General features: G+C 35.7%; 1 protein-coding gene across 2 annotated transcripts; it reads right to left on the bottom strand.

Moving 5' to 3' along the window:
- Positions 1-8,274: 8,274 nt before the first annotated feature.
- On the bottom strand, positions 8,275-26,861 carry LOC141293318 (cell division control protein 42 homolog). Of its 2 annotated transcripts, none has more exons than XM_073825338.1 (6): positions 26,800-26,861; positions 18,525-18,667; positions 18,316-18,388; positions 17,821-17,930; positions 16,049-16,246; positions 8,275-9,275 (listed from the first exon to the last, which is right to left on the bottom strand). In XM_073825338.1, exons 2-6 carry the CDS (start codon positions 18,627-18,629, stop codon positions 9,186-9,188), a joined length of 576 nt encoding a protein of 191 aa, XP_073681439.1. In that variant the 5' UTR covers positions 18,630-18,667; positions 26,800-26,861; the 3' UTR covers positions 8,275-9,185. The 2 variants fall into 2 exon arrangements, with proteins under 2 accessions (XP_073681439.1, XP_073681440.1); XM_073825339.1 differs by lacking the exon at positions 8,275-9,275 and adding an exon at positions 13,982-14,071.
- Positions 26,862-27,705: the final 844 nt, after the last annotated feature.

Here is a 27,705-nt window from a genome sequence, read left to right as displayed (position 1 = left end):
CCAGAAATAAATAGTGAGGACAGTTTCCTTTTGGAAAAACCGTCCTAACGGTTTGATACTTCGTAAAACCTTTCCTCAGAAAGGGAAGTGAAATGAGGCCTGAGGAGCAAGAATCGACTCTAAGGTGCCAGAGACTGGCTCCTTAAAAGATGCTCAAACCCTTTCCACAGAGAGGGGATCATCTGTCAACCTGGATGTAGATTCCACATCATGCATTTCCCCTGCCCTTAGGCTAATATGAGGTGGCTTGAAAAGAGTCACAGAGTGACGCTCAATTTTGGTAAAACCCTTTCCGCAGAAAGGGGAGCGTTCACATAACAGTGAACTAGAATCCTAAACCAAACCATTGTTTCCGCAGGAAAGGGAGCATCTTTTAGTTGTTCGAGTCTGCAGCGAGCACTTCCCCCACCCTCAGGTATATAAAGGGGGTGGCCTGCTGGTTCTCCATTTAGCAAACTCCTGTCTAAACAGGATAAAGAAGCTCTGTTTCCACGGAAACAAGAGGCTTAAAGAGGAGAGACACGAAGGGGATTCTCGTATGCAGGCCTGCAACAGAGATAAACATGCTAGGGCAATCCTAAATGTGTTTTAAGACGCTTACCTAGGCGAAGGAAACATTCCACGTTTAACCACTGAAAGGGGGGAAACCTGTTCTATAGGCTGTCCCTTCTGGATCGAAGTGTTGGAGAACGAACATCACCATACGACCGGAGGGAGGGGTGCTTCGTTGAGCTATCAGTATTCCTTCCTAAGGAATAAACACAACACACAGAAACAGATCCAGAATAAACATTTTCTTAAGAAGAAATGGATTGTACTCACCCATAAAACGTCCTGCGCGTTGTAGAGGCGGGTTTCCCCAGAAACAGCCCAGTAAAATTGGTGCCAGGCCTTCAGTAATCAGGGTTCCTATAATAATAGAACCGCTAAAAACATCATAGGTCCGGGGAGCGTGCAGGAAGCCCCACCCTAACCGTACTTAGGTAATGGTGAAAATAGGGGAATTAATGAGATGGCCAGACTGGACAGAGGGAAGGCAGCAAAAATTACATTTGCTCTGATCCATTCGAGACTGTTGTCTCGCCTGGATCACTTCCCTCAGGTCCCGTCTGCCACCTCTCAGCCCACGTCGCCTCCTACCCGCAGACTGGGGAGGGGCGCGGGCCGCAATGCTAGCCTTCTGCACTCTTCTCTGTTCCTCAGAAGGAGACGGAGCAGGACCCCTATGATGTTCGGGCTCAGGCCTGGACCTTCGAGAAATGAAGGATTTAAAGGCAGCTAAGCGCGTCTTTGCTTCTCTGAACTTTTCGACCACCGTCTCAACGGAGGCACCGAAAAGCTCAGAGGGCGAAACCGGCACGTCAAGAAGAAAGCCCTTCTCTTTCTTCCCGACGTCGGCCAGGTTCACCCACAGATGTCTTTCCATGTGGGTAGCGGCCTGCTTGGTGGCACGAAGAGCAAGATCCGTGGTGCGACGGAGCTCAGCTACTTGGTCAGGGGCGAGTCCCTGACCTTTATCCAGGTCTTTCAGTAGATCAGCCTGGTAGGCTTGAAGCACTGCCATAGTGTGCAACGCACCCACTGCCTGACCTGCTGCTGCATACGCTTTGCCGTTCAACCGAGATGTTGATTGAAGGGCCGGAGATGGCAAAGAGGGAGCCTTTTGGGAGAATCCCTGACCCGTCTCTTCAACAGGGGGCATCTCATAGCCGTGGTCACGCATTCCCTCGATGTTCACATAGTTCACCAGTGACGAACTATGGATGCGGGAAGAATACGGCTTTCTCCAGACCTTCTCGATCTCCACATGAAGATCGGGAAGGAATGGGAGGCTCACCAGAGCTGGGAGGTTATGGTCTGAAAGGTAGCGCTCGTCGAGGCGACCTCGCGGTGCCACCTTTCTGGCTTGACTTGCCGTGGCGCGGTCCATAACCTCAAGGAGCTCCTCGTATGCAGGGTAGGAAGGCTGAGAGGACTCGGCCTCTTCATCCATCTCTTCCTGCTCCTCTTGGGTAGAACCCAAAAGAGCACTTGCTCCAGGATCCGATGACGTCAAAGATATGGCGTCATCATCAGCCAGGAGTCTGTCCTTGTCTCTGGTTGATGAGTGAGAAAGGGAAAGCCCCCCCTTTCTAATTCGTCAGCCAGTTCCACTTGTGAACCCCACGAGCTCAGTTTCCTCCGCGCCTCGGCAGCGGCAGGACCTGATCTGCGAGGGACAAATGAACGCTCTTCTTTCCTCGAAAAGAGAGACAGACGAGACCGGAGCTTTTTCATAGAAAAACGCTCACAGTGAACACACGATGCCCCCTCAAGGACATCGCGTGCGTGCTCTTTGCCCAAACAAAACACGCAAAGATCATGCGTGTCATCAGGCGTCAGATAACGAGGACACGGATCAACACACCTCTTAAACGATTTGCTAGTGCTCGTCATGATAGTAGTCAGAGAAATAATCTCTTACCGCTTCCAATGCACTCTCAGACAAAGAAAGCTGAAGACGACGAAGATGTATTGTGTTGCACCGGCGCCCTTTTTATGTTATGGTCGCCCGGTAGTGACGCAAGTCAAAAGTGATTCGAAACCAGTTATAAGGGTCAATTTTTTTCAAATTGAGATTTATACATGATATGAAAATAAGCTTTCCAATGATGTATGATTTGTTAGGATAGGACAATGTTGGGCTGAGATACAACTATTTGAAAATCTGGAATCTGAGGGTGCAAAAAAAAAATCAAAATATTTAGAAAATCGCCTTTAAAGTTGTCTAAACGAAGTTCTTGGCAATGCATATTACTGATCAAAAATTACGTTTTAATATATTTACAGTAGGAAATTTACACAATATATTCATTGAACATGAGCTTTATTAAATATCCTAATGATTTTTGGTATAAAATAAAAATGGATAAGTTTGACTCACACAATGTACTGCTACATATGACTGGTTTTGTGGTCCAGGGTAACACATGTGATGTTTTACTTATTTGTTTTGATTTATATTATGATTTTGATCTTTTCACACTGAGGACAACTGAGGGACTCATATGCAACTATTACAAAAGGTTCAAATGCTTACTAAAGCTGCAGAAAGGAAACACGATGCATTAAATGCCAGGGGTATACACTTTTTGAATTTGAAGATCAGGGTAAATTTAACTTATTTTGTCTTCTGGGAAACAAGTATCTCCTGTAGTTTCTAAAGGGCCGTACTAAATGAAGAAGAAGAAAAAAAATGTAGGCAAAATAAGTAAAATGTACACATATTCATTCTGTTCAAAAGTTTTGGCTCTTAATGCATTCTTTTTCCTTCTGAAACATCAGTGAGCATTTGAACCCTTTGTAATAGTTGCATATGAGTCCCTCAGTTGTCCTCAGTGTGAAAAGATGGATCTCAAAATCATACAGTCATTGTTGGAAAGGGTTAAAATACACAGAAATGCTGAAAAATCAAAGAATTTGTGGGACCTGAAGGACTTTTCTGAAGAACAGCGAGCAACTGTTCAGGACAAACAAGGAACTCATGAACAACTCTCACTAAACAAAGACAAAAATAAATAAATAAATAAAAACACTTGTGGATCATTCAGGTAACAACACAGTATTAAGAATCAAGAATCACATAAGCATCTTGTATGATCCCTCTTATTTTGCTAAAATAATTAACATTTTGCAGATTCTGCAAGGTGTATGTAAACTTTTGACCTCAACTGTAAATCTTAAACTTAGGAAATTCATATTCATATATAGCCTAAACCTGACCATCCAAACCAAAATGGACCAAAAAGTAGTTGTAATAGTTGCATTCTAGGAAAAAAGACACGGAAAAAAAAGTATAAGAGACTAACTTGTTCCTAAAGCCGATCCAACATAAAGTCAGCCTGCTTTTACAGTGCAGTCACGGTATGTATGCAAGACTCAGTTTCAGCTGTTACGGATGGCCAAAGGGTGGTGGAGAACAGGGGATGTGGGTTTTTGATTTAAGACTCTAATATTTCAACACTCACAGCAGTCGCAGTCCACGGCCTAACCTTTCAACACATCCCACACTGACTGGCACATCTGAGGCTTCAACTCAGCCCTCTTCCAGCTTATCTGCGGCTTCATCTCACGCTGTGCAGACTTACGCTTGACAACACCATCACTGAAAGACAGAGTTGCGTTTGTCACCTCTACCACTAATATTTATGGGTCTTCGGAGGCCTATGGGTTCCAGGTTTAGCCTTTGGCTTTAATTGGCCCTTCAGGCATGATGAAGAGAAATGCCATCCTGCGGGAGACATCACAACACTCTCCAAGAAGAGCATGGCAGGGCAGAGAAATGAACGTCAGTTCATAGTGTTTGCTTTGGATGGGAATCAGCTTTACAACTTTCCCGTTTAGGACAGGAGAGATCCAAAAGCAGTGGACAGCTTGGACAATCTGTTTAAGGCTTGCCCAGATGACAAATCACCCCTATTCTCGGATAAAAGTTTAACATTTCAAAATCATCCACCTGGAAATTGCGAGTACAGAGCATGAAGTGATGGGGAAGACTTGCATAAGATCACAATGACCTCAAATCACACCTCTGAGGATACACGTGTACAAGTCATTGAGTTCAAACGCTCATCCTATAGAAACACAGAGATGTTTTAGAAAGGGGAAAAAAAGCAAGCATACCTTCTTTTAAGCCACTGACCTGTAAATATTGGACTGGCATCACCAAAAAAATTGTGCATTGTGACATTTTCAATTAAACACACAATGTTATCTATCATGAGACGTTGATGTACAACATGGGTTGCTCCTTGACAGATTCTCGTGAGACTCACCCGGTGACGGCAGCACAGCTGGTGATGTTTTCATAACAGTCATCATCTGCATCGGCGTTCTGGCAAAGTTGTCAGTAGGTTGAACCTGCACACTGATAACGCCGCTGATAATGACTGAAGTCCTGCAGGTGGACACCCCCAGCAACCAAACCGAGGAATGCCTGCCATTCCACACTTCATAATTAATGGTTTGCTGTGGCTGTTTAACACAAGTGTACTCTGACAACCATCACATAAAACATTCAAGGAATGTGTTAACTCATCCACCCCAGCGTAATTTATACATCTTGAGTAGACCGTGTGATAAAAACAATAAATGTGATCTTGATAAAAAATGTAAGAATATAAAACAGTTAAACAGATTAGGTTATTTAGAAGCTATTTACCACCTTATATGTGATCCTGGACCACAAAACCAGTCATAAGGTTAAATTTTACAAAACTGAGATGTATACATCATATGAAAGCTCAATAAATAAGCTTTCTATTGATGTATGGTTTGTTAGGATAGGACAATATTTGTCCGAGATGCATCTATTTGAAAATCTGGAATCTGAGGGTGCAAAAAAATCTAAATAGTGAGAAAATCACCTTTAAAGTTCTCCAAATTAAGTTCTTAACAATGCATATTACTAATCAAAAATTACATTTTGATATATTTACAGTAGGAATTTTACAAAAAATCTTCATGGAACATGATCTTTACTTAATTTCCTAATGATTTTTGGCATAAAAGAAAAATCAATAATTTTGACCCATACAATGTATTTTTGGCCATTGCTACAAATATACCCCAGCGACTTAAGACTGGTTTTGTGGTCCAGGGTCACATATAGGTAAAGCGATATCATTATATGTGACCCTGGACCACAAAACCAGTGATAAGGGTCCATTTTGAAATTATTTATACATCATATGAAAGCTGAATAAATAAGCTTTCCATTGATGTATGGTTTGTTAGGATAGGACAATATTAGAAAATCCAGAATCTGAAGTTCATAGTAATGCATATTACTAATCAAAAATTAAGTTTTGATATATTTATGGTAGGAATTTTATAAAATATCATTTAAATAAATACCCTCTAACACTAGCGTTCCCTATTTTTTTCTATTCCTTTGAATTGTTATATTATTATTTTAAAAAAAGACCCTCTTACACTAACATTCTTTATTCTTTCTATTCTATTTTTTATTACAAAAAATGACTCTCTAACACTGGAATTTTTTAATCCATTCTATTCTTTTTCCCATCTGAGCAAATGGGAATTACAAAAATTACGGTAGTCGCAGTTTTATTTTTATTACAAAAAAAGACCCTCAAACACTAGCATTCTCTATTCTTTCTACTGGTTTCCTTTTTATTTATTATATATATATATATATATATATATATAAAAACACCATCTAACACTAATATTAACTATTACTTTTCTATTCTTTGGACTTGTAAGACCCTTACACTAGCATTTTTTATTCCTTTTCTATTCTATTTTTTATCACAAAAAATACCCTCTAACACTAGAATTTTCTGATCTATTCTTTTCTTCCCATCTGAGCAAGTTGGAATCACAAAAAATATATTTGTGGTAAAGTTTTATTTTTATTTAAAAAAAAGAGACCCTCTAACACTAGCATTATCTATTCTTTTTCTATACTATCTACTTGTTTCCTTATTTATTATAAAAAATGACCCTCTAACACTAATATTGACTATTATTTTTCTATATAGTGACTTGTTTTATTATTATTATTTAAAAAAAGACCCTCTTAACACTGGTGTTCCCTATTTGTTTTCTATTCCATCTACTTGTTTTTTTTTTATTATAAAAAAAATGAACCTTCTACTATAAAAAAAATGAACACTAGAATTTTCTATTCTTTTTATTATGCTATTCTTTTTCCATTTGAGCAAACGGGAATGCAAAAAATATAGCCTATTTGTGGTGCTCCTAAAGTTTTATTTTTATTAAAAAAAATATCCTCTAACACTAGCATTCTCTATTCTTTTTCAAAATTTGACGTTTTATTTTTTATTAAAAAAGACACTTACACAAGCATTCTTTTTCTATTCTATTTTCTATTACAACAATTTCTAATCTATTCTATTCTTCTTCCCATCTGACCAAATGGGAATTACAAAAAATATATATTTGTGGTACTCTGAAAGTTTTATTTTTATTAAAAAAAGACCCTCTAACACTAGCATTTTATGATGTATTCTATTCTTCTTCCCATCTGAGCAAATGGGAAATACAAAAAACACATTTGTGGTACTTATTAAAAAAAAGACCCTCTAACAGTAGCATTCTCTATTCTTTTTCTATTCTACTTGTTTCCTTTTTATTTATTATAAAAAAAAGACCCTCTAACACTAACAGTGACTATAATTTTTCTATCATTTTGAAAACAGGATTTCAGTGGTCACCATATTGTGAATTTCCCATTCGTCATAAATTAAAATGCTTATCAGGAGTAGATCACTAAAAGTTTTATAAAAATCACATTTACATATAAATGCTCATTAATCTACATTAAACCCAATCTACATTTAGTCAGACTCAACAAAAACACAATTTTGCATCAAAGCCAACAGGCATATGCGTTTCAAACTATGGTTGTGCGAATGCTGCAACTGTGCCGAAATTGAAATGCTAACAAGATGTGTGAAACCAGCCTTCTGTCGGAAAAAAAGACTGAAATTGGATAGGACATTTGTGTACTGGAAGCTGCATTAGACAAAAGGATCTAAAAATAACTAACTGAAATGGCTAATGCCCTATTCCTATGTGCATGTATGTTAAAATACATAGACTGAAACATACTCACTAAACCTTCACTGCTACAGATTACTGACGAAGAGGCTGTCCTTTACCTATCTGGTCACACAGCATACCCTGCTGGCAGAAAGATCACATTAACCAACTACAGTCCTGAATCCAAAAACTACTGAGGCATGGGAAAAAGAAAGAAATTTGCGTATCAATTGAAAAGTACACAAGCATTTTAAGAAAGATATGCTCCTTTACGTAAAGATACATTGCAGTGTTCATTTTAAGAAAGGGACTGGAAAATGATAAAGGCAATTAAGGTATAAGTTTAATATTTTTTCTCAAAAGAATGCATATACAGTACAAAGGAGAGACTTCATACAGAGCATTTGGTTTACACCAAAACAAAAACAAAACAAACATAACTAGGGGGGGGGGGGGGGGACTGGAAACCAAACTAACTCTGATCCACCGGTGTTAAACTATTAAACTTGGTTCATGATTCTGAGAGAGGTTATCTTGCACCAACACATAAAAAACAAACAGTTGCTTTCTTCCTAAAAAAAAAAAAAAAAAAAACACACAGGTGGATCAGAGAACTGCTGGGATCCAGTCCCTAAACGAAAGGGAGGAGTGAAATTAACCTTTGCGGAAAACAAAATTAAGATAAAACAAAAATAAATCACAAAAAACATTTGGTAAAATAAAAACAACTGGAGCCTACAACAACTTTTGTCAGCTTACATTATTATTAATTAATGTTAACCTATCCGAAGGAACCTGGAGGCTTACCTACATGCATCACAAGTTCTGGAAAAACGCTTCCATGGTCCCTAGCAACGCATTAGAACACGCCACTTGTTCTGCTAACACTGTTAGAAAGTTCCCTGCTTGAGATAGACCAATTTTTCATTCATGAGGAGTCAAAAGTATACACAGAAAACGACTGAACCATTTACAGGACTACTGTGTTGAATGCCTATCAAATGGGAATATTGGCAAAGAATAAGGAGCTATTTCTAAGCACTTCAGGTGATGTTGTTCGAGGGTGCGTGGGAGAGGGATTTCGGCAGACTCACTCGGCGAACACATCTCTATATATGATACTTCTTTTATTTCTTGGGCTAGTGACAGACAAAGTTTCGGATCAGGTCAGAGTGGTTTAGTTGCCATTTTGAACACCGTACAATGTTTGCACAGCACAATGAAAGAAATACAACCTGAACCTACTTAAGACTTTAGCGACTGAGAGTCTGTACTACTGTGTGTGTTACACTGACCCACTTAAAATGTCAAAATACGGCCGGCAAACCAAGGCAGCATCTCTAATATTCCTCACCATGAAGTACAGAAGTAAGACCCCTGGAATCAAAACTAGAAAAGGCCCTCTAGGTTTTTTATATTAATGGGCATGTGGGTTGTGTGTGTGGTTTTTCTTGTGTGTATATGTGCATGTGTATGGTGGGTACTCTTTATATCTTTATTGCAGAGCAAATATTGAAACTCACTTCTTTTACACATTGCTTTTTAGAGTGTAAAGCTGTGGACCAGCCTTAGCAGAGCAAAGAAGGGAGAGGGGGCGAGATGGGGAAAGAGGGCGCTCATAGCAGCACGCATTTACGCTTCTTCTTGGGCTCTGGGGGCTCCAGGGCTGCCAAAATCGCCTCGTCAAATACGTTCTTTAGGCCTTTCTGTGAACACAAAGCAAGGGAGAGATGGACACTCAACGTGGGTCAACACACGGACAGAGAAAAGAAAATCAATGGGTGGTTTGGGAACAAAAATCATTAGATGATTAAATGGCACATTTTGAAAATGCAAAATATATAAACAGTATTGTAGAAATAATGGATAAGAAGCATAAACTAAATTTAAATGTGTAGGAAATGCATATATTTACAGTGGAACCAAGCAACTAAGAATGCTAAAATGGGAATAAGCCAAAAAAAGAGCTAAATAATTAATTAGGAAGTTTCCTCATAACTAAACCCATATACCTAATTTATATATTTCCTGTTTATTTTCAAAGAATATGTCTATTCAAATGTTGCATAAGAGTGTTATGTGTGCACACCAAAGCATTTTATTTATTTTATTTTTTTTGGCACCTTTATGACAGGACAGTGTAGAGATAAGGTTAAGGTCCTCAAGCTAGGATTCAAACTCGGCACACCCAAACCGCAATGTGTCTTACGAAAGTATTCATACCTCTTCATTTTGGTTGATATTTTGTTATGTTGCTGTACCATAATGACAAAGCAAAAACAGAATTGTCACAACTCCATTAATTTATTAAAAAAACGGAAATAAGTACATTGCATAAGTATTCATACCCTTAACCCAGTACTTAGTTGAAGCACCTCATGTTTCTGAGCTTTACAGGCAGTTTTTTTTTTTTACCTTAGGGCTTGTTTTTTGCTCTAATATGCATTTTCAGCTGTTAAACCTTTTATTAAGACGTGTGCCTTTCCAAATCATACCTATTCAATTTAAATTGCCACAGGTTAACTTCACTTGAAGTGTATTATTAACATCTACAAGCTGAAAGCTCTCTAGCTAAATTTCAACTCTCTCAAATAAGGGTATGAATATCTGTAAAAAAAAATATATATATATTTTAATAAATTTGCAAAGATGTTAAAAAACAGTTTTTGCTTTTCCATTATGGTGTATGGAGTGTAGATTTATGTGGAAAAAAAGTAATTTAAAGGAGAAGTTCACTTCTAGAACATCCTTGTCATCCAAGGTGTTCATGTCTTTCTTTCTTTAGCCGTAAAGAAATTATGTTTTATGACGAAAACATTTCAGGAATTTTCTCCATATAGTGGACTTCAATGGTGCCCCAAGTTTGAACTTCAAAATTTCAGTTTAAATGCGGCTTCAAACCATCCCAAATGTGATTGTAAACAATCCCAGCTGAGGAAGAAGGGTCTTATCTAGCGATATCTAGTGTAATATTTTATTTATTACAATTTATATTCTTTGTAGCCTCGTCTTGTCTTGCTCTCCCTGAACTGTTTCTTTAGGTTCAAGACAGTTAGGGTATGTTGAAAAACATACTTACACTTTTTCTCCCTCAACTTCAAAAAACGTTTCAAAATCATCCTACATCGCTGCAGAAGTATCGACCCAGTGTTTGCAAAGTGAACATGCAAAGATGATCACCCTTAACAAAAAAGCTAAAACAGCAATGTAGGACAATTTTGAAGTTGAGGGAGAAAATGAGATGGGAGTTTTTCGACACCCCCTAACTGTCTTAAAGTGGAAAAAACACAGTTCAGGCAGAGCAAGACAAGATGAGCATTTGAGGTGAAAGAGTATATAAATTATAAAAAATAAAATAAAATAAAAAATGATCGTTTTGCTTGATAAGACTCTTCTTCCTCAGCTGGGATCGTTTACAACTGCATTTGGGATTGTTTGAATCCGCATTTAAACTGCATTTTGGAAGTTCAAACTAGGGACACCATAAAAGTCCACTATATGGAGAAAAATCCTGAAATTTTTTCCTCAAAAGACAATTTATATACCACTGAAGAAAGAAAGAAAGAAAGAAAGAAAGAAAGAAAGAAAGAAAGAAAGAAAGAAAGAAAGAAAGAAAGAAAGAAAGAAAGAAAGAAAGAAAGAAAGAAAGAAAGAAAGAAAGAAAGAAAGAAAGAAAGAAAGAAAGAAAGACATGAACATCTTGGATGACAAGGGGTTGAGTACATTATCTGTAAAATTTTATTTTGGAAGTGAACTTCTCCTTTAAAGCAGTTTAACATAAGGAAGCAACATAAAATGTGAAAAAAAAAAAAAAAAACATGGAGTATGAATACTTTCGCAAGGCACTGTATGTTGCCACGCTGCCCGCAAGGCTATTAGCGCCGACCCCAAAAGGGAAAGTAATTATTTGCGTGAGTAGATTACATAAAGCAAAGACGCAAATTGGACGACGTGATTGAAAAATTTCAATTCAAGCAGAAAATTAGCATGAAGCGCTGTCACACAAGCCAATCAGCTAAGGGGGCTTATTGTATCAATTGTATTAGAAAACGGAGGACAGCATTAAACAATGTTTTTATTCATGCGAGTGACACCAAAAAACATCCCACGAGTGATGAAATACACATACCATATTGACCCAAATATAAGACAATGTTTTTTTCTTAGAAATGCATCTAAAAAAAACAAAACAAAAAAAAAAACGGTCATCTTATATTTAGGGTCTAGATTTTGACATGTCAATTATACACCCACAATAGGTGGCGCCAAATACGCGTAAAACGAGTGTGCCAAGAAATACTTAATGTATGTTGTAATGTTAGAACATCGGGAGTGAAAAAATATAAATAAATAAAAGGTTACATCGACATGAGCTACTATGAGATGGACAGCCTATTTGTTATACAATCTAGATTGTGATTGCTGGTACATTTTACCAGTATTTACCATACTTTCAAAACAAAAATTAAAATAGGAAAAACATGCAATATAAAAATAATTTAAGAAAAAAAAATCTTTTCTTAATAAAACAAGATCTGGATTTCAAAAAGCCTTTTTCCAAAAGGTACATCTTGAAAAGGAGTCGTCTTAAAATCAGGGTTGTCATTCAGGTCAATATGGTATTCACTTCACTTTGAGTGTGAACACACCTTTACACTCTTATTGATAGCTGAAAGCACAATATAATCAGCCGAAATGCTTAAAAGGATAGCCCATCCAAAACTGGAAGATCTCCGAAAAAAAAAAAGATTACAAGATTTTTGAAAAATGCTGCCAACCAGTTTCAGTTCCCATTGACTTCCTTTTTATTTTTGACCATATAATGGAAAATGAAAAAGGTTACCAACACTATTCAAAATATCTTCTGTGTTCTGTAGAAAAATGAAAGTCATACATGTTTGGAATGACATCAGGGTGAGTAAATGATGACACCATGTTTCTTTTTGGATGGACTATCCATGTGGGATGTGTCATTTTATTAATAAACCAATTCTGCTAAAGATTCCATATCTAAAAATAAAATACAGCTGGTTTGATCAGATTTAAACATCTTCATACTTCCTCTTCAACTATTAGCTTTAAACCCAGTCAACTGAAAACCAACTGAATCAGCCATGCTGTGCAGTCATTCTGTCACAACACAAGGTGTCAAACAAGAAAGTGGAAGTGCAAGCAAACACAGGCTCAGAGACCGAAGGGTTGGTGAGGTGAGGGGCTGGTCAAACAGAAACTTAAGCCTCTGGGTGAAACAACAAACATACACGGAGACAAATGATCTGCGAGAGAATGCAACCTGCAGTGTGGAAGTGCTACAAGACTGCCCTCATCTGGGCAAAATGAGCAAGAAGGACACTTTCATGGCAATTTTAGATTTTGTTTGTTGATAAAACACATCAGGTGACAGCTAAAGCAAGGGAGAACATGTACAATACACTCTTCTGAGCAGAGGAGGAACTGCTGGGTGCTTGGAAACAATAAGTACGACATTGTTCGAGAAAAGCGTCCTCAGAAGAGTAGTCTGAGAAGTTATTGTCCAGTTCTGTGACAAGGACCCACTGTGTGAGCAATAGTGAGAAGGATTTATTCACAAACAACTGGTGGAAGGTAGATGTGGATTGGGCTTTTGTGCAAAAAGACACTGTGGGTAATGTATAACAGTGTTGTGTTAGTGTTGGCATCAAAGTTGACCCAGGCCATTTAAAAACATAACCCAACTCTGGATTTAAAACAGCATTAATGCAGAATTGACGAGAGAGACGCAGTAAGTAATGGCAATTGCAGCTGTCCTTTATTAATGGCACAAATCATTTCACAGGATTATATTAAGCCATTTAAACTCTCAAGACGTCGTACGGATAAGAATGGCACCAAATTGCAAACTGTAGCCATACGCTAATAAGTTTAGAATTTATATGATACAATTGTTGCAGTACAAAATAAATACACTGACATAAGGAATGACGACTCTTAGAAATGCTAATAAACTGAGCAGCAAAGTACTGAACTATTTTACCTTTGTCTGCTCTTAAATAACACTAACAAAGAAATAAAGACCATAATGAAGCAACATATCAGTACTATATATGTAATCCTTCATTGTAAACTTCCACATTTTATATTCAAACTCAAAGTGCAAATCATAATAGTATTAATTTAAAAAAATCTGTAGAAAGGAGGCAAATGTCACTCCCAAGAGATGGGTCTAACGTTAGCAAGTCTCCAACAACAACAAAAAAAAAAAAGTAGAAAAAGAAAACAGCAAAAGCAAGTTCTTTAGTATTGGTGAAAGAAGATACATATAGATGACGTCACTTAAGAGATTGGGAAAGTTGTCATTTCTGTGGAGCGAGAGGTAACTAAAGGAAGCAGCAAACATCTGGGGAAGAGTGGGGCATTAGAAAGAGAGAGAGGTTTAAAATATACAGCACTTCCGTTTTCGCTGAGTTTCAGGAGGTTCGAGGGCAGCTAGGATAGCTTCATCAAATACATTCTTCAGACCTCGCTATGAACACAGAAGGGAAGGGAAACAGAATAAAGCACCAATGTTAGCAGTTACAGAAAACATGAGAAAGAGAGAAGAAGAGGTGAGATATCAAGAGAGGAACTAGCACATTTCAACAGAGCACAGCAGATAGTGAGGAAGAGAAGCTGCTTGTAGAAGAGCTTGTTGCACTGAAGGATAAACCAGTAATTCTACAGGTGCAGATGCCATGCAGGCCTATGGTGACAAACATGGTGAGAAGAATAAAAAAACAAAAACAATGTAATCTACAATTTAGGATGCCAATTGCATTTCGACTGCCTAAACTCAAACCATGGTCCTCTTTTTCAAAACAGACTGTATGCAGACATTTATGAAGTCAAATACTGATGTCCAAAAACAGTTAAATTTGTTTTCTAAAGAGCAAAACAAAAGTGCCAAACATGAAATCATAAAAGCTATAGTTGAAATTAAAAGTTACAAACACCATGCAGAATTAGCAAAACATTGTTTTAGCAAAATAAAGAGGGATCATACAAAATGCATGTTATTTTTTTTATTTAGTACTGGCCTGAATAAGATATAGTCCACAAGAGAAAATAGTTGAATTTATAAAAATTACCCATGTTCAAAAGTTTACATCTGCTTGATTCTTAATAATGTGTTGTTACTTGAATGATCCACAGCTGATTTTTTTGTGATAGTTGTTCTCGAGCCCCTTGTTTGTCCTAAACAGTTAAACTGCCCACTGTTCTTCAGAAAAAATTGTTTCAGTTCCTACAAATTCTTTGTTTTTTTTTCAGCATTTTTGTGTATTTTAACTCATATGTAACTATTACAGAAGGTTCAAACAGTGACTGAAGATCAGAGTTAATTTTACTTATTTTGTCTTCTTGGAAACATGCAAGTATCTTCTGTAGCTTCTGAAAGGCAGTACTAATTTACAAAAATCTGACATTTAGGCAAAATAAGAAAAATGTACACATCTTCATTCTGTTCAAATGTTTTCAACCCCTGGCTCTTAATTCATCATTTGTCCCTCAGTTGTCTTCAGTGTGAAAAGATGGATTTAAAAATCAAACAGTCATCACTGGAAAGGTTTCAAATACCAAAGAATTTGTGGCACCTGAAGGATTTTACTGAAGAACAGCAGACAGTTTAACTGTTCAGGACAAACAAGGGACTCATGAACAACTATCACTAAACTAAAAAAAAAAAAACACAGCTGTGGATCATTCAGGTAACAACACAGTATTAAGAATCAAGTGTATGTAAACTTTTGAACAGGGTCATTTTTATAAATTCAACTATTATTGTCTGGTGGACTGTATGTAAACATATTTTATGTAAAATATCATATTCAGGTAAGCACTAGATAAAAAATAACATGCATTTTGACTCCTTATATTTTGGTAAAATATCATTTTGCAGATTCTGCAAAGTGTATTTAAACTTTCGACCTCAAATGTATGTTTGATCTTAATGTGCAAAACTCTACAGAGAAAAAACATTACTGTAAAATGCAAAAATACACAGGACTAAACCCCATTTGATATGGATCACATTTCAATTTATATTCTAATATGCAAGCATCAATTGGCAGAAAATAGCTGGTCAACAGGTCAATGACAAATCAATCTCTGATCATAAACCAAACCAAAAGTTAATCCTCAACATAGTTAAATTTTTTCAAAACCACAAAAAGTCACCAATGTCTCTGAGCCTCTGACCAAATGCTATAAAGATTCCACTTTCTTGTTAAGGTAATTAGCACAAATTAAAATAAATAAATAAAAACACACCTGGAAGACTTGAACAATCAAACATCAAATCTTAATACTGCATCATCAGGACACTTCTAACCACTGAGGATGATTTAAAACCATTTTTAGACATTGAAATCACCAACTAAAGAGGCAGTTTCTGATTGTAATGTAGATGATAAACGTTCATGAACATATGATCATAATTGTGCGCTGTGCGTGAGACCTCACTCACCTGTGTCAGAGCGGAGCACTCCACATATTTGACAGCCTTCAGATCGCGGGCCAGCTTCTCTGCTGTCTCCGGAGTGATGGGTTTCTGTTTGTTCTTGGCAAGCTTCTCAATGGTAGAAGGATCATCTCTCAAATCAATCTGCGTCCCCACCAGCAGGAAGGGGGTCTTTGGACAGTGGTGGGTGATCTCAGGTACCCACTGCAGGACAAAAGCCAAAGGATCAGACCATTTTTTCCAATTAACTTGTGTAATAGGTAGTAAAAAAATAAATAAAAAAATAGTAGTAAATGACCAAAATGACTAGATTAAATACTTAGCAACAAAATTGCAGACCAGTACTGCATAAATCCAGCCACAGTTTTTTTAAATATACATTTTTACACTTCTCATAATAACATAAAATGACGTTATGTTTTGTGCCAAGCATTTTTATAAATTCAATTATTATTTTCTTTTGTGCACTACACAGTTTTACAATCAATTAGAAACATTTCTTCACTTCTCATAATAAAATAAAATGCTTTGTAATGCCAAAAAAATTGTGTTATGTTTCGCAACATTGACTTGGAAAAGCATGTCAAATGAAGTAACACCAGGATATGGTTTAGTGGCCTTACCAAATGGCAAAATGCTGCAATTTAATTAAAGTAGCATATAGTCTGTCGCGTTGCATGTTTCAAAGCAAAGTGCACTTAGCTCAAGTGATCAGCTTGTGAATCATTGGCAAACGCAACATACACCAATTAAACACTCCATTCATATTCACATAATTTTTATGGACAGTTGAATTCAGTATTTGAAGGGCCCCATGAAATTATTTTTCAATTTAAATTTTAATAATCAAAAGCAACGGTAAATAATGAATCTCATAAAAAACATTTTTTAATAACTTCTTTTAGGCAATACTGTGCATTTATATTTTTCTGGTAAATAAATTCTGGTAAATATTTTTTTATGGTAAATATTCATGTTAATGTTTATATATATCTATTTGCTAAATGTTAACCAACTAATATTATACATATTACGCTTTGGGTTTCTGTACCCAATATGTAAAAAAATAAAATAAAAAATTAAATGTAAATTTAGAAGTATCGGTATGGGGTGAGTACTGGAAAAAGTGGTAACAGTGCCTCCCTATTATTAATAGTAGTAGTATCATCATTACATTAAGTATTATATTTCCATCACAGTTTCTTCAAGTTAAACCAAATGTTTATTTTGATGGGTTGCTGTAAAGACCTTTAAATTTCTGTTTGTAAATATGGCAGTAGTTCTGTTTTTTCTCACAAGAAATGGCAAAATGCTTATGAAGAGACTCTCAGAGCGGTTCCAGAGATTATGTTCATGTGTTCGAGCACTCATATTGAGGCGGCAGAGGCTAAAGACACAGCGAGCGTCACATGCGTTTTGATTCTAGATTTATTCATCCAAAATTTGGGAAATTCCACGGCATTCTGTGTTATACAGCGGAAATCATAGGGCCCTACTAAAAAGAGGTTTGAGTCCACTTTAAAGACCAGGTAAAAGTCAATGCAAAGACTTTTTATTCTGTTCAGTTTGAACTCTAAAAGTGCAACAGAATAATGCATTTAACTTCAAAATGTACAACATTTTCTATTTCCCTGGATCCCAGTCAAGAGGGACCAAGGTCCAACCCTGTAGTTTCACCAAATCATGTGGGGAAACATGGCAGTTGGTCATTTTGGACCACAGGCAGCACGACACACCAAAAATAGAGCCTGGAAACTGTTTGAATGATTCAAGCTCACCTTTTCTTTGACGTTTTCAAACGAAGAAGGTGAAACAACTGAGAAACAGACTAAGAATACATCTGTCTGAGGATAGCTGAGGGGTCGTAATCTATCGTAATCTTCCTGACCTGCAAAGAGACGGAAATAAAAGGATAAATTAAAACCAAGAATGCATTTACAATCCCGAGCAGCCAACGGACGTCATTCAGTCATGCGGTGGATGGGGCATTTAAACACGTGCACTGCAAAAGACTGGTCCCACAATCCTCCAAAAACAGCAGTTTCAAGCTCAACCACCCCCCACAGGAATGTGTGGAATTCTCCAAAGCTCCCGAGGTCTAATTTCTACAACAATGACGATCATGGATGTTTTTTTCCCCATCAGCCCATGAGCTCCACCCTCTCAAACAAACACTTTAAAAACCAGAGAATACCCTTCTGTCAAACAGGGTTTATTAAAGCTAATGATGATGAATGTTAATTAACAAGCCATGAATGAAATTTGCACTGTACCTGCAGTGTCAAACAGCCCAAGGGTGTACGGCTCACCACCAATCATAACCGTAACTGCATAGTTATCAAAGACCTGTAAGGAAAAGCAATAAAAGGATTACAGCTACTGAAATCCACTGGACAAAAAAAAGTCATAAACATGACAGGTCAAGTCATGAGACATTAATAACATTAGTAAACATGTAAAAAAAGCAGAAAATGCTACTCACCGTTGGTACGTATTCGGAGGGGAATTTATTAGTTGTATAGGAGATTAATAGACAGGTTTTACCCACTGCACCATCACCAACAACGACGCACTTGATCGTCTGCATAGCTGTGCTTTTATAAATCCACTGTTCTCATTCAAGATCTGCAATTAAAGACAAAAAGTGTACACATAAGACACTTCATTCAGAAATAGCTGGTTCACCATCAGTGTGTGAAGAGAGACACTAAAGCACATATGTGACCCTGGACCACAAAACCAGTCTTAAGTCGCTGGGGTATATTTGTAGCAATAGCCAAAAATACATTGCATGGGTCAAAATTTTTGATTTTTCTTTTATGCCAAAAATCATTAGGTAATTAAGTAAAGTTCATGTTCCATGAAGATTTTTTGTAAAATTCCTACTGTAAACATATCAAAATGTAATTTTTGATTTGTAATATGCATTGTTAAGAACCTAATTTGGACAACTTTAAAGGTGATTTTCTCAGTCTTTTTGATTTTTTTGCATCCTCAGATTTCTGATTTCAAATAGATGTATCTCAGCCAAATATTGTCCTATCCTAACAAACCATACATCAATAGAAGCTTATTTATTGAGCTTTCATATGATGTATAAATCTCAGTTTTGTCAAATTTAACCTTATGACTGGTTTTGTGGTCCAGGGTCACATATGCATTGCACAACACCTCCATGTCCACTACTATCACGTGTGCAGAAAATTAGTGCTAATGGCAAACACTAGGAGGAGATCTATTGAAATATATACAGTAAAGCTGCAACTAACAATTATTTTGATAATTGATTAGTTGGTCGATTAAATCGCTTAATTGGCTTAAAAAAAATCATTTTTTTTATTTTAATACCAAAATTCACACTATTCTCACATTCTGCCCAAAGTCCTTCAAACAAACGTGCCAACTGAATGCTATGAAAACATACAGTGCTTAATTTATTAGACCACCTATTGTAATAAAGAGAAAACAAACATTTTAGGAGCCTGTCAAAAATGGTTTAAATCTAAACATATTATTATCATTTATTGGGCAAATAACAAACTGAAACAACTAAATTGTATTTATTCACATATCAAAAATGGCCTTCTATGCCATTTATAACAGCTTGCATTCTTGCTGACATTGTTCATGTACTTTTTAACTGTAATTGGGCATCTGAAGAAAAAAAAACACTATAAAGTTACTAAAGAGCCTATGCATATCGGAGGATTACCAATACAGAAAGCTAAAATAATTATTTTGGTAATCACCAATACTGTTCACCAATCACCAATACTGGTTTGTAGCAGCGCCACAAAACTTACATAATTTGTTAAAACCTCATATAAATTTGTTAAGCAATGTATATAGTGAACATAGTTTAAGTCTCTATATTAAAAATTAAAAGAATAATACAGATAATACAGACAAAATTCAGTGTTAACCAACAGGTGAGAGGAACGTTCTGCGTTCACGTTGATCACAGTCACGATTACTGTTGTTTCTTATATGATAATTACACGCTGTTATCCCTTTACACTTCCTAATTTCATTAAATATGTGCACTACATGTTGTCTTGTAAACCTAAATGTAACATTCAACAACAGATAATTTCAGCACAATTAATGTTTTTTTTGCGCTCTCTACTGTGTTCCGTCTGTCTGATGCTTATTCAGTATATATTAAAACTTAACACAGACTGTCAGGAAGGATTTTAATGCAAAAATGAAATGCTTGAGTGAATTTACAGATAAGGATATGACCGTAAACTGAAAGTGTTTGCGCTGAGGCTGGAAACGCATCTGTCAAAGCGCCTGACAGGGCAAGGCATTACGCGAATGCATTAGCTTAAAGCTTAAAATAAAGAATTCTCATGTTTAGGGCAGCTTGGATCACGTACATCTCATTCAGCATCTCATTTTGTTTCCTCCACTATTTTAGATTTATTTTGTTCATAGAAACGCATTATTCAGTGCTGTAATGACACGGTTTTATTGACAAGTTGTTGCAGCCCTAATATACAGAACCACAGATTTTATCTACTTTTTAGTGGGTTTTTATAACCGAAGGAGAGCAAAAGGAGTAAATGAAGAAATGGGATCATAGCTTGCAATATTTATAGTTTTTAGAAACCAGCGGGAAGTGTATTCAGCAGTGCTAAAGCTTCCTGAACTGACCATATGATCTAAATCAGTGTTTCCTGCACCACAAAATGCATATACAGCACAACCAGTGTTGACAGATTCACGACCAAATGGCTTTGAATGGATTGCTAGTTACAAGGTATCCACTGAATCCATCAAACTTCTTACTAAATCACTTACTGTTGTTTATATGACACAATGTACTTAAATACTTAAAAATGCAACAGCTGTTTCTGTAATAAAAAACATATCTTAACTCAAAAATACTTTATGAGTTCACTGTAAGTGGAGCCGAAATACGTTATGATCAGGAACCACATCTAAATTTGTCAGTATAATACCACAACAGACTGGAAGAACTAATCTTCCAGTGAGAGTGAAGTTTCTCACTCTGTTTTTTTTTCCAGAAAATGCTGGTGGTCCACAAGTGTAAAACACCCACATTAGAAACTATGACAAGCCATGCTGTTTTCAACACAAAATGTGAGAAATTAATCTGTCCCCACTTACTGCTTCAAAAGCGAGAATAAGTCATATTCAAATCAATTTCACACCCTTCCATGTCTCACAGACAGTTACATTTGTGCAGTAATATATCCTTTAATTAGTATGACATGCAATTGGCTCATTATATGCATGGATGAAATGGTACACTAACAGTCAAAAGTTTTTGGACAGTAAGATTTGTAATGTTTTTTCTTGAAGTCTTAAAGAAGTCTCTTCCGTTCACCAAGCCTGCATCTATTTGATCCAAAGTACAGCAAAAACAGTAAACTCTTGAAATGGACATTTTAACTATTTAAATGACTGTTTTCTATTTAAATATATTTTAAAATGCAATTTATTCCTGTGATCAAAGCTAAATTTTCAGCATTATTACTCCAGTCACATAATGCAAAAACTGTTGACTGGTAGTGTATGCAGTGATTGAGACATGGTTTCGCTGAAATGCATTATGGCTTTTCTATTATCCACCTACCCAGAGCTGATGAAAACAATTAAATCCTAAAACTTGTCAGATTTAGGTCAAGCACACATTACTCATTGAAAATCACACAAACGTAAAAGGCAAACAGTGGTTTGTCTTCTACTGTGCATTGATTGTAGACTATGTGCATCAATTACAAGTTCATTCTCGACTAAAATACCAATAATACATATTTACAGTAGCACAATTTCATTTTCATTAACATGAACAATTTGCTGTCATTTTTATGCACAGACTTGCAGAAAATAGGGCCCTGTAATTGTAAAAACGCAGTCGTAACCTCGTAATCCAGACATAAAAATGGAATTTACTGTACAACGGAAATGGAATTTGGTACATTTTGGAAAGAAAAATCAAAAGTAGGTCTTCACACTTAAATTAAAACAAGATATGGAGTAGTGTCTGTACATTATTAAGCCGCAGACGCAATAGCCAACAACACACTGTATCAGTCAAAATTATTAATCTTTCTTTTATGCCAAAAATCATGAAGATATTATGTAAAGATCATGTTCCATTATGATATTTTGTACATTTTCTACCGTAAATATATAAATTAAATTTTTGATTAATAATATGCATTGCTAAGAACTTAATTTGCACAACTTTAAAGGCGATTTTCTCAATATTTCGATTTTTCTGCACCCTCAGGTTCTAGATTCCAAATATTGTCCTATCCTAACAAACCATACATCAATGGAAAGCTTATTTATTAGCTTTCAGATGATGTATAAATCTCAATTTCAAAAAAACTGACCCTTATGACTGGTTTTGTGGTCCAGGGTCACATATAGTACTACTACTACTACTAACAAAACTATTTGGTTAGTAAGGAATTTCAGATCACATTACCAGAAAAAATATATATTTATCAGAAAAATGTAAATACACAACACAGTATTTCTATAAATTAATAAAATGTTTTTTTCTATAAATTAATCTATAATCTATTAATCTATAAATTCAATTAATTATAGATGCTTTTGATCATTAAAATTTAATGAAACTATTAAAATGGAATCCAGAAAATAATGGAAAACTGAACTGAAATAAAATAAGTTGTGTAAGTTTCACTATTTAAATTAGACATGCTTTTTTAACCAATGAAAAACTTAAAGAAAAAATGAATCTAGAAAAACTTAAATGGAAAAAAATAATTTGGAAAAAATAAAACTGAATTTGGGGGAAAAAATGGATTTCATAAGGACTTAAAATATTTTTTTATTATTAAACTGCAGTTTAATTGTGTAAGTTTCACAATTTAAATCCATTAGCCATGCTTTTTGATTAATATTTTATTTATCCATTAAAACAGAGTTTAGAAAAAAAAACTGGATTGTAGAAAAATTTTAACTGAAAGAACAAAATTTTGGAGGGGAAAAACTGAATTTGGGAAAAAATAAAACTGATTTCATAGGACCCTATAAAAATAAGAAAAGAAAAAAAAAAACTGGAAAAAAAGCCAAACATTTTAAGCAAGACTTAAAGAAATTGACAAATTGACACACAGCCTCATCTTTAAACTGATATTGCAAACTTTACATAAACCGATAATTTTCTCATGCAAAACTATACTACAGTCTTAAAAATAAAGGTGCTTTAAAAGGTTCTCTTCACAGCGATGCCATAGAAGGACCATTTTTGGTTCCACAAAGAACCATTCAGTCAAAGGTTCTATTAAGAACCATCTCTTTCTTACTTCTTTTTATAATCTGAAGAACTTTCTTTTACCACAAAGAACCTTTTGTTAAAGGTTCTTTATGGAACCATTTAGATAAAAAAGGCTCTTCTATGGCATTGCGAAGCACCTTAATTTTTAAGAGTGTAAAGGCAAACTAAATCCAACCTCAAGCATTCATACTCTCTATTTAGACAAAAAATGCAAAGCCCAGTCTGAAATAATAGTGTGAAAGTTTGAACATTTAAGATACCTTAAATTTTTTCTAGAATAATTATCCATATATTAACAGAATATATAACTATATATATATAACAGAAAATGCAACCATCTAAGGCCTAAAACACTAAAAAATTAGACATGTTGTTTCATGTCTTTCAACTGTCATGCTGTGAAAATCTAGAAATCATGAATGTGTCACAAATGATATCTTCACTAAAAACTGAGAAAAAAAATGTAATTGCTAAAAACCCTTAAACAAAATAATTTCACTATTTTAATGTCAAACTGTGCAAGGAATGAATCAGAATTACCGTCTCATCACTCAAACAGACAAATGAAATTAGACAAAAAATATATATAAGTACATACATTAACACTGCAATAAAAGCTTTAACCCCCATTTAAATTACATTTCAGAAATTTCTCATATTTAACCCCCCCCCCCCCCCCCCCTTTCTGACAGCCCCTCCTCTGGTCTGATTGTGGGTCACTGCGGCTTTAAACTCAAGCATAACGTCACTGCTTTCAGCACATCTCTCTCACAGCAGGTCAATATGCTAAACCACTATCCACACAACACAGACCCCAAGCGTGTGGAGAGGACACATGGGGGCAGAAAAGAATAATACAGCAATATCCCTTTCCTCTGGTGTGCGGAGGGGAAGCAGGGGACCGAAGCGCGAGACTGAGAGAACCACTTCCTGCTGTTTGCGCCGCGCCTGAGCAGCAAGCAGCTAAGCCTCTGCAGAGCTATGCAGCAGTAAACGGGTGAGCCTTCGAGCTCACAGATGGTCAGGACGAGGAGATGGAAGCCCATCCCGGCTGTTTCCTTCCCCTCGCACACCGCAATCTGCGGATGTGAGGCCTGACCTCATTCCAGCGTCAGTGGAAAACCCACAAAACAAAAGCACAGAGATCTGGTGGACGCCATCACCTGTCTAACACAAATTCTTATCAGAATTAGCAGTAATTAGTTAAATTAGTAATGAGATTTTAGTTGTAGTGATGCTGCACAAGCTGTATGACATCCATCGATTTATTTCACAATATTGCTGACACCCTGAGCAATCTGATCATTTTCATGTGGACAAGTACCAGAAATAACTGAATTAAAGCCAAAATTCAGTTCAGTTTAAGCGCTAGACTGCATAAAGCAATATAATCCAGATTCACGTGCAAACCTAGACATTAAATCCATGCTTTTTTTTTTTTTGCTTTTTTTTTTTAAACCAGGGTACATTTGGACAAGCCTATACTTTGAATTAGTTTCACCCCTAACTCTTCTTTTTTTGACCAAATTCACCCTGATTTTTGGGGTTGAAAATATTTGACTGTGTTTTGTGAGCTATTTATATGATGATACAAACATTAAATAATTAAAAGCACTGCAGTTATATGGAATTCAAAGTCCAGTATTGCATTTTTGAAAGCAAAGATACCAATACACAGTTACATTTGCACAGTAAAAAAATATTATTGAATTAATCAAACATGAAAGCCTGTTTTCACCACGGAATTAAAAAAATAAACAATTACAACTTACAATTTATAAAAAATACAAATAATTATTACTTTTTATCTTTATTTTTAGTTTACAATTCAAAAATGTAAACCTGAAACAGAAAAAAAATCAAGAAAAAGTCTGAATTTTGAGATAAAAAGTCAATTACCATTTTTATTTCATGGTGAAAACTGGCTTCCATAGACGTGATGATATTATATGTAAACATTATGCATTAACAGCCTGATAAAACACTACTGCGGAAATCTTTTATTTCAGCTTCTGACACTATAATAAATGAGTTTTGGATATATCTACTATAGGAAATCTACAGTAAATATTTTGTTATTACCAATATTAATAATGCAAATGAGAGCCAAGAAGTTCTGCTATCCTGTCTAATCCTGTTTAAACGTGAAAACATCCACCCTACATATTAAATAGATTACTCTGAAAGTGGTTGTCCATTACTATTCTATAGAGATCCACCAAATTGTCCTATGTTTCAATAGAACATTAATGAATCATTACAATAAAAACATTATTCAAACATCGCCTATTTCTAAAAGAAAACCTAGATTAGAGTTAGAATCATCTATTCTTCTCATGCAAGTCCTGCCTTCTTCCTGCGATAGTTTAGCGATTCATTTGTGGCAGGAAAAGCATTTCCTCAATGACCAGAAGTGAAAGAGAACTTGTTGCAAAATACATAATGATGCAAGTAAAAATTATGAAGTGTCCTCTACCAAACGAATTCATCTGAGACTGAGAGCGAGTTATGCTTTTACTTCACATCATTCAGTCCACAAGGACAAATCAATACAAAACAGCATGGATGCAATTATCCATCAAGTAATTCAGAGTGCTTTTCTTTTAATTTCCACAACCTGCCGAGAAATCAATAACAGTGCTAAAAAAAAGAGGAGACACGGACTACGAACATAATGCATGTGTTAGAGAGAGACAGAGACATCCCTGACAGAAATCAACAGGAAACAATGGTCAACAAGTACCGTCCACCCCAACAGAACCACTCAAAATGTATGAAAATAGTGCTATAACATGATCCTACATGATTGTACATGTATATATTTATATTTAAAAATATAAACATAAATAACACAATCCTGTCAGTGTCATTCATGCTAAACAAGCACAAACACAGATTCCATGCCACATAATTATAAATAAATAAATCATTAGTCTATTTCCAATGATGCTGTGCCACTGAAGGCCACCAAAACACTGTTTTAACCATTTTAACCAAGCAAACATGCACTGCACAATCCCTTTATACTAACCAGAACTATTCAATCCGCATTTCATACAAATTAGCTGTAATATGCTAATATGGAAATCTAAATAATTTATGACAGTTATCCGTCGTCAACAGGCGACTGCAGCGGATGACAGATTGAAAGCCAGAAATGGCTTTATACCTAATACCGACGTGACTTTAAATAATTATTATATTAAAACAAACCTTAAATATGATACACAACAGCATGATAATAACTGTAAACGCGCCTATGGTAAAATCCAACCGGTTCTCCTCAGCCTCAGCTAGCCGCTTGTGCTAACTGCCCTCGGGTGCCATTTAAGACGTTTAATTCGTTAAATATCCATTCAAAACATATATATTGCTACCGTACATGTTTATAAATCGATACCGCACCAATTCGAGCGCTGATATTGGATATAAGAAGAAAAATATAGCTAATATTTAGAGCGTCATTGGCACTCACCGTATCCTTTCTGTTTGTTTCTCTGCGCCGGGCGTTGGCAGGTCCGCGCGTCTGGGGTTTCCAGAACTGAAGAGCAGGGGCGAGTTGCGCGCTGCGTCACTCTATCACACTTCATTACAGCCAAGTAACGAAATGGTTAATAAACCCCAATTCTATATTTTTTTTTCATTCCAAATAATATTTTTGCAAAAATTGGTGGTCTTTCTTTTGTATTAAAATGTAACTACTTAGCTAATAGATTACCAGTTGCACTGTCCAAATTTCATCAGCAGGTTCTTCTCTCTTGGAAGTTGTGTTATTCCCACAATTTTTCACCACATAAAACCTTCTTATGGAACAACTCGGATATAATGATTAGGAAAAAATCTATTTTTCTCTCTTCGTGGTTTAACAGGAATATAATTGGAGTTTTTTCAATTTTTGATCAATTCGGTAATTTTTTGACTTATGAGCAATTTATGTCCATTTATAATTTTCCCTTACCATTTAAAGAATATAATGCAGTTTTAAAAGCGATTCCTTCTGGTTTAATTCAACTTATAAAATGCCATTTAAGTTTTAGTAAGAGTGACACTAAAGAACCTAATTTGTCATTATACGGAATTAGTATTTTTAACAAAAAATGTAATAATAAGCATATTCGACAAATTCTACAGAAAAAGAAATATAATGTTCCTAGAGGCAAATTTTACTGGGCATCTCTTATTGAGTTAATAGACTGGAAGGAAGCCTGGTTATTACCTCACAAGTACTGCATTTCAAATAAAATAAAAGAAGTTCATTTCAAGATACTTCATAAAATATATCCTGTAAACGATACATTGGCAAAATATATGGATGTTGACAGTTCATGCTCATTTTGTGGGATGGAGGATGAAACATTGATTCATTTATTTTTTCAATGTG

The sequence above is a fragment of the Garra rufa genome, chromosome 20 (genome assembly GCF_049309525.1).
Source record: "Garra rufa chromosome 20, GarRuf1.0, whole genome shotgun sequence".
NCBI classification, from domain to species: Eukaryota; Metazoa; Chordata; class Actinopteri; order Cypriniformes; family Cyprinidae; genus Garra; species Garra rufa.
This window is presented reverse-complemented; position numbering and strand designations above follow the sequence as displayed.

Excerpts from the sequence above, each read along its gene's own strand:
- LOC141293318 (XM_073825338.1), bottom strand. The coding sequence starts at position 18,629 with ATGCAGACGATCAAGTGCGTCGTTGTTGGTGATGGTGCAGTGGGTAAA. Across the intron at positions 17,931-18,315 it reads TGGGCTGTTTGACACTGCAG|GTCAGGAAGATTACGATAGA; the intron begins GTACAGTGCAAA and ends GTCTCTTTGCAG. Across the intron at positions 9,276-16,048 it reads AGTGCTCCGCTCTGACACAG|AAAGGCCTAAAGAACGTATT; the intron begins GTGAGTGAGGTC and ends TTGTGTTCACAG.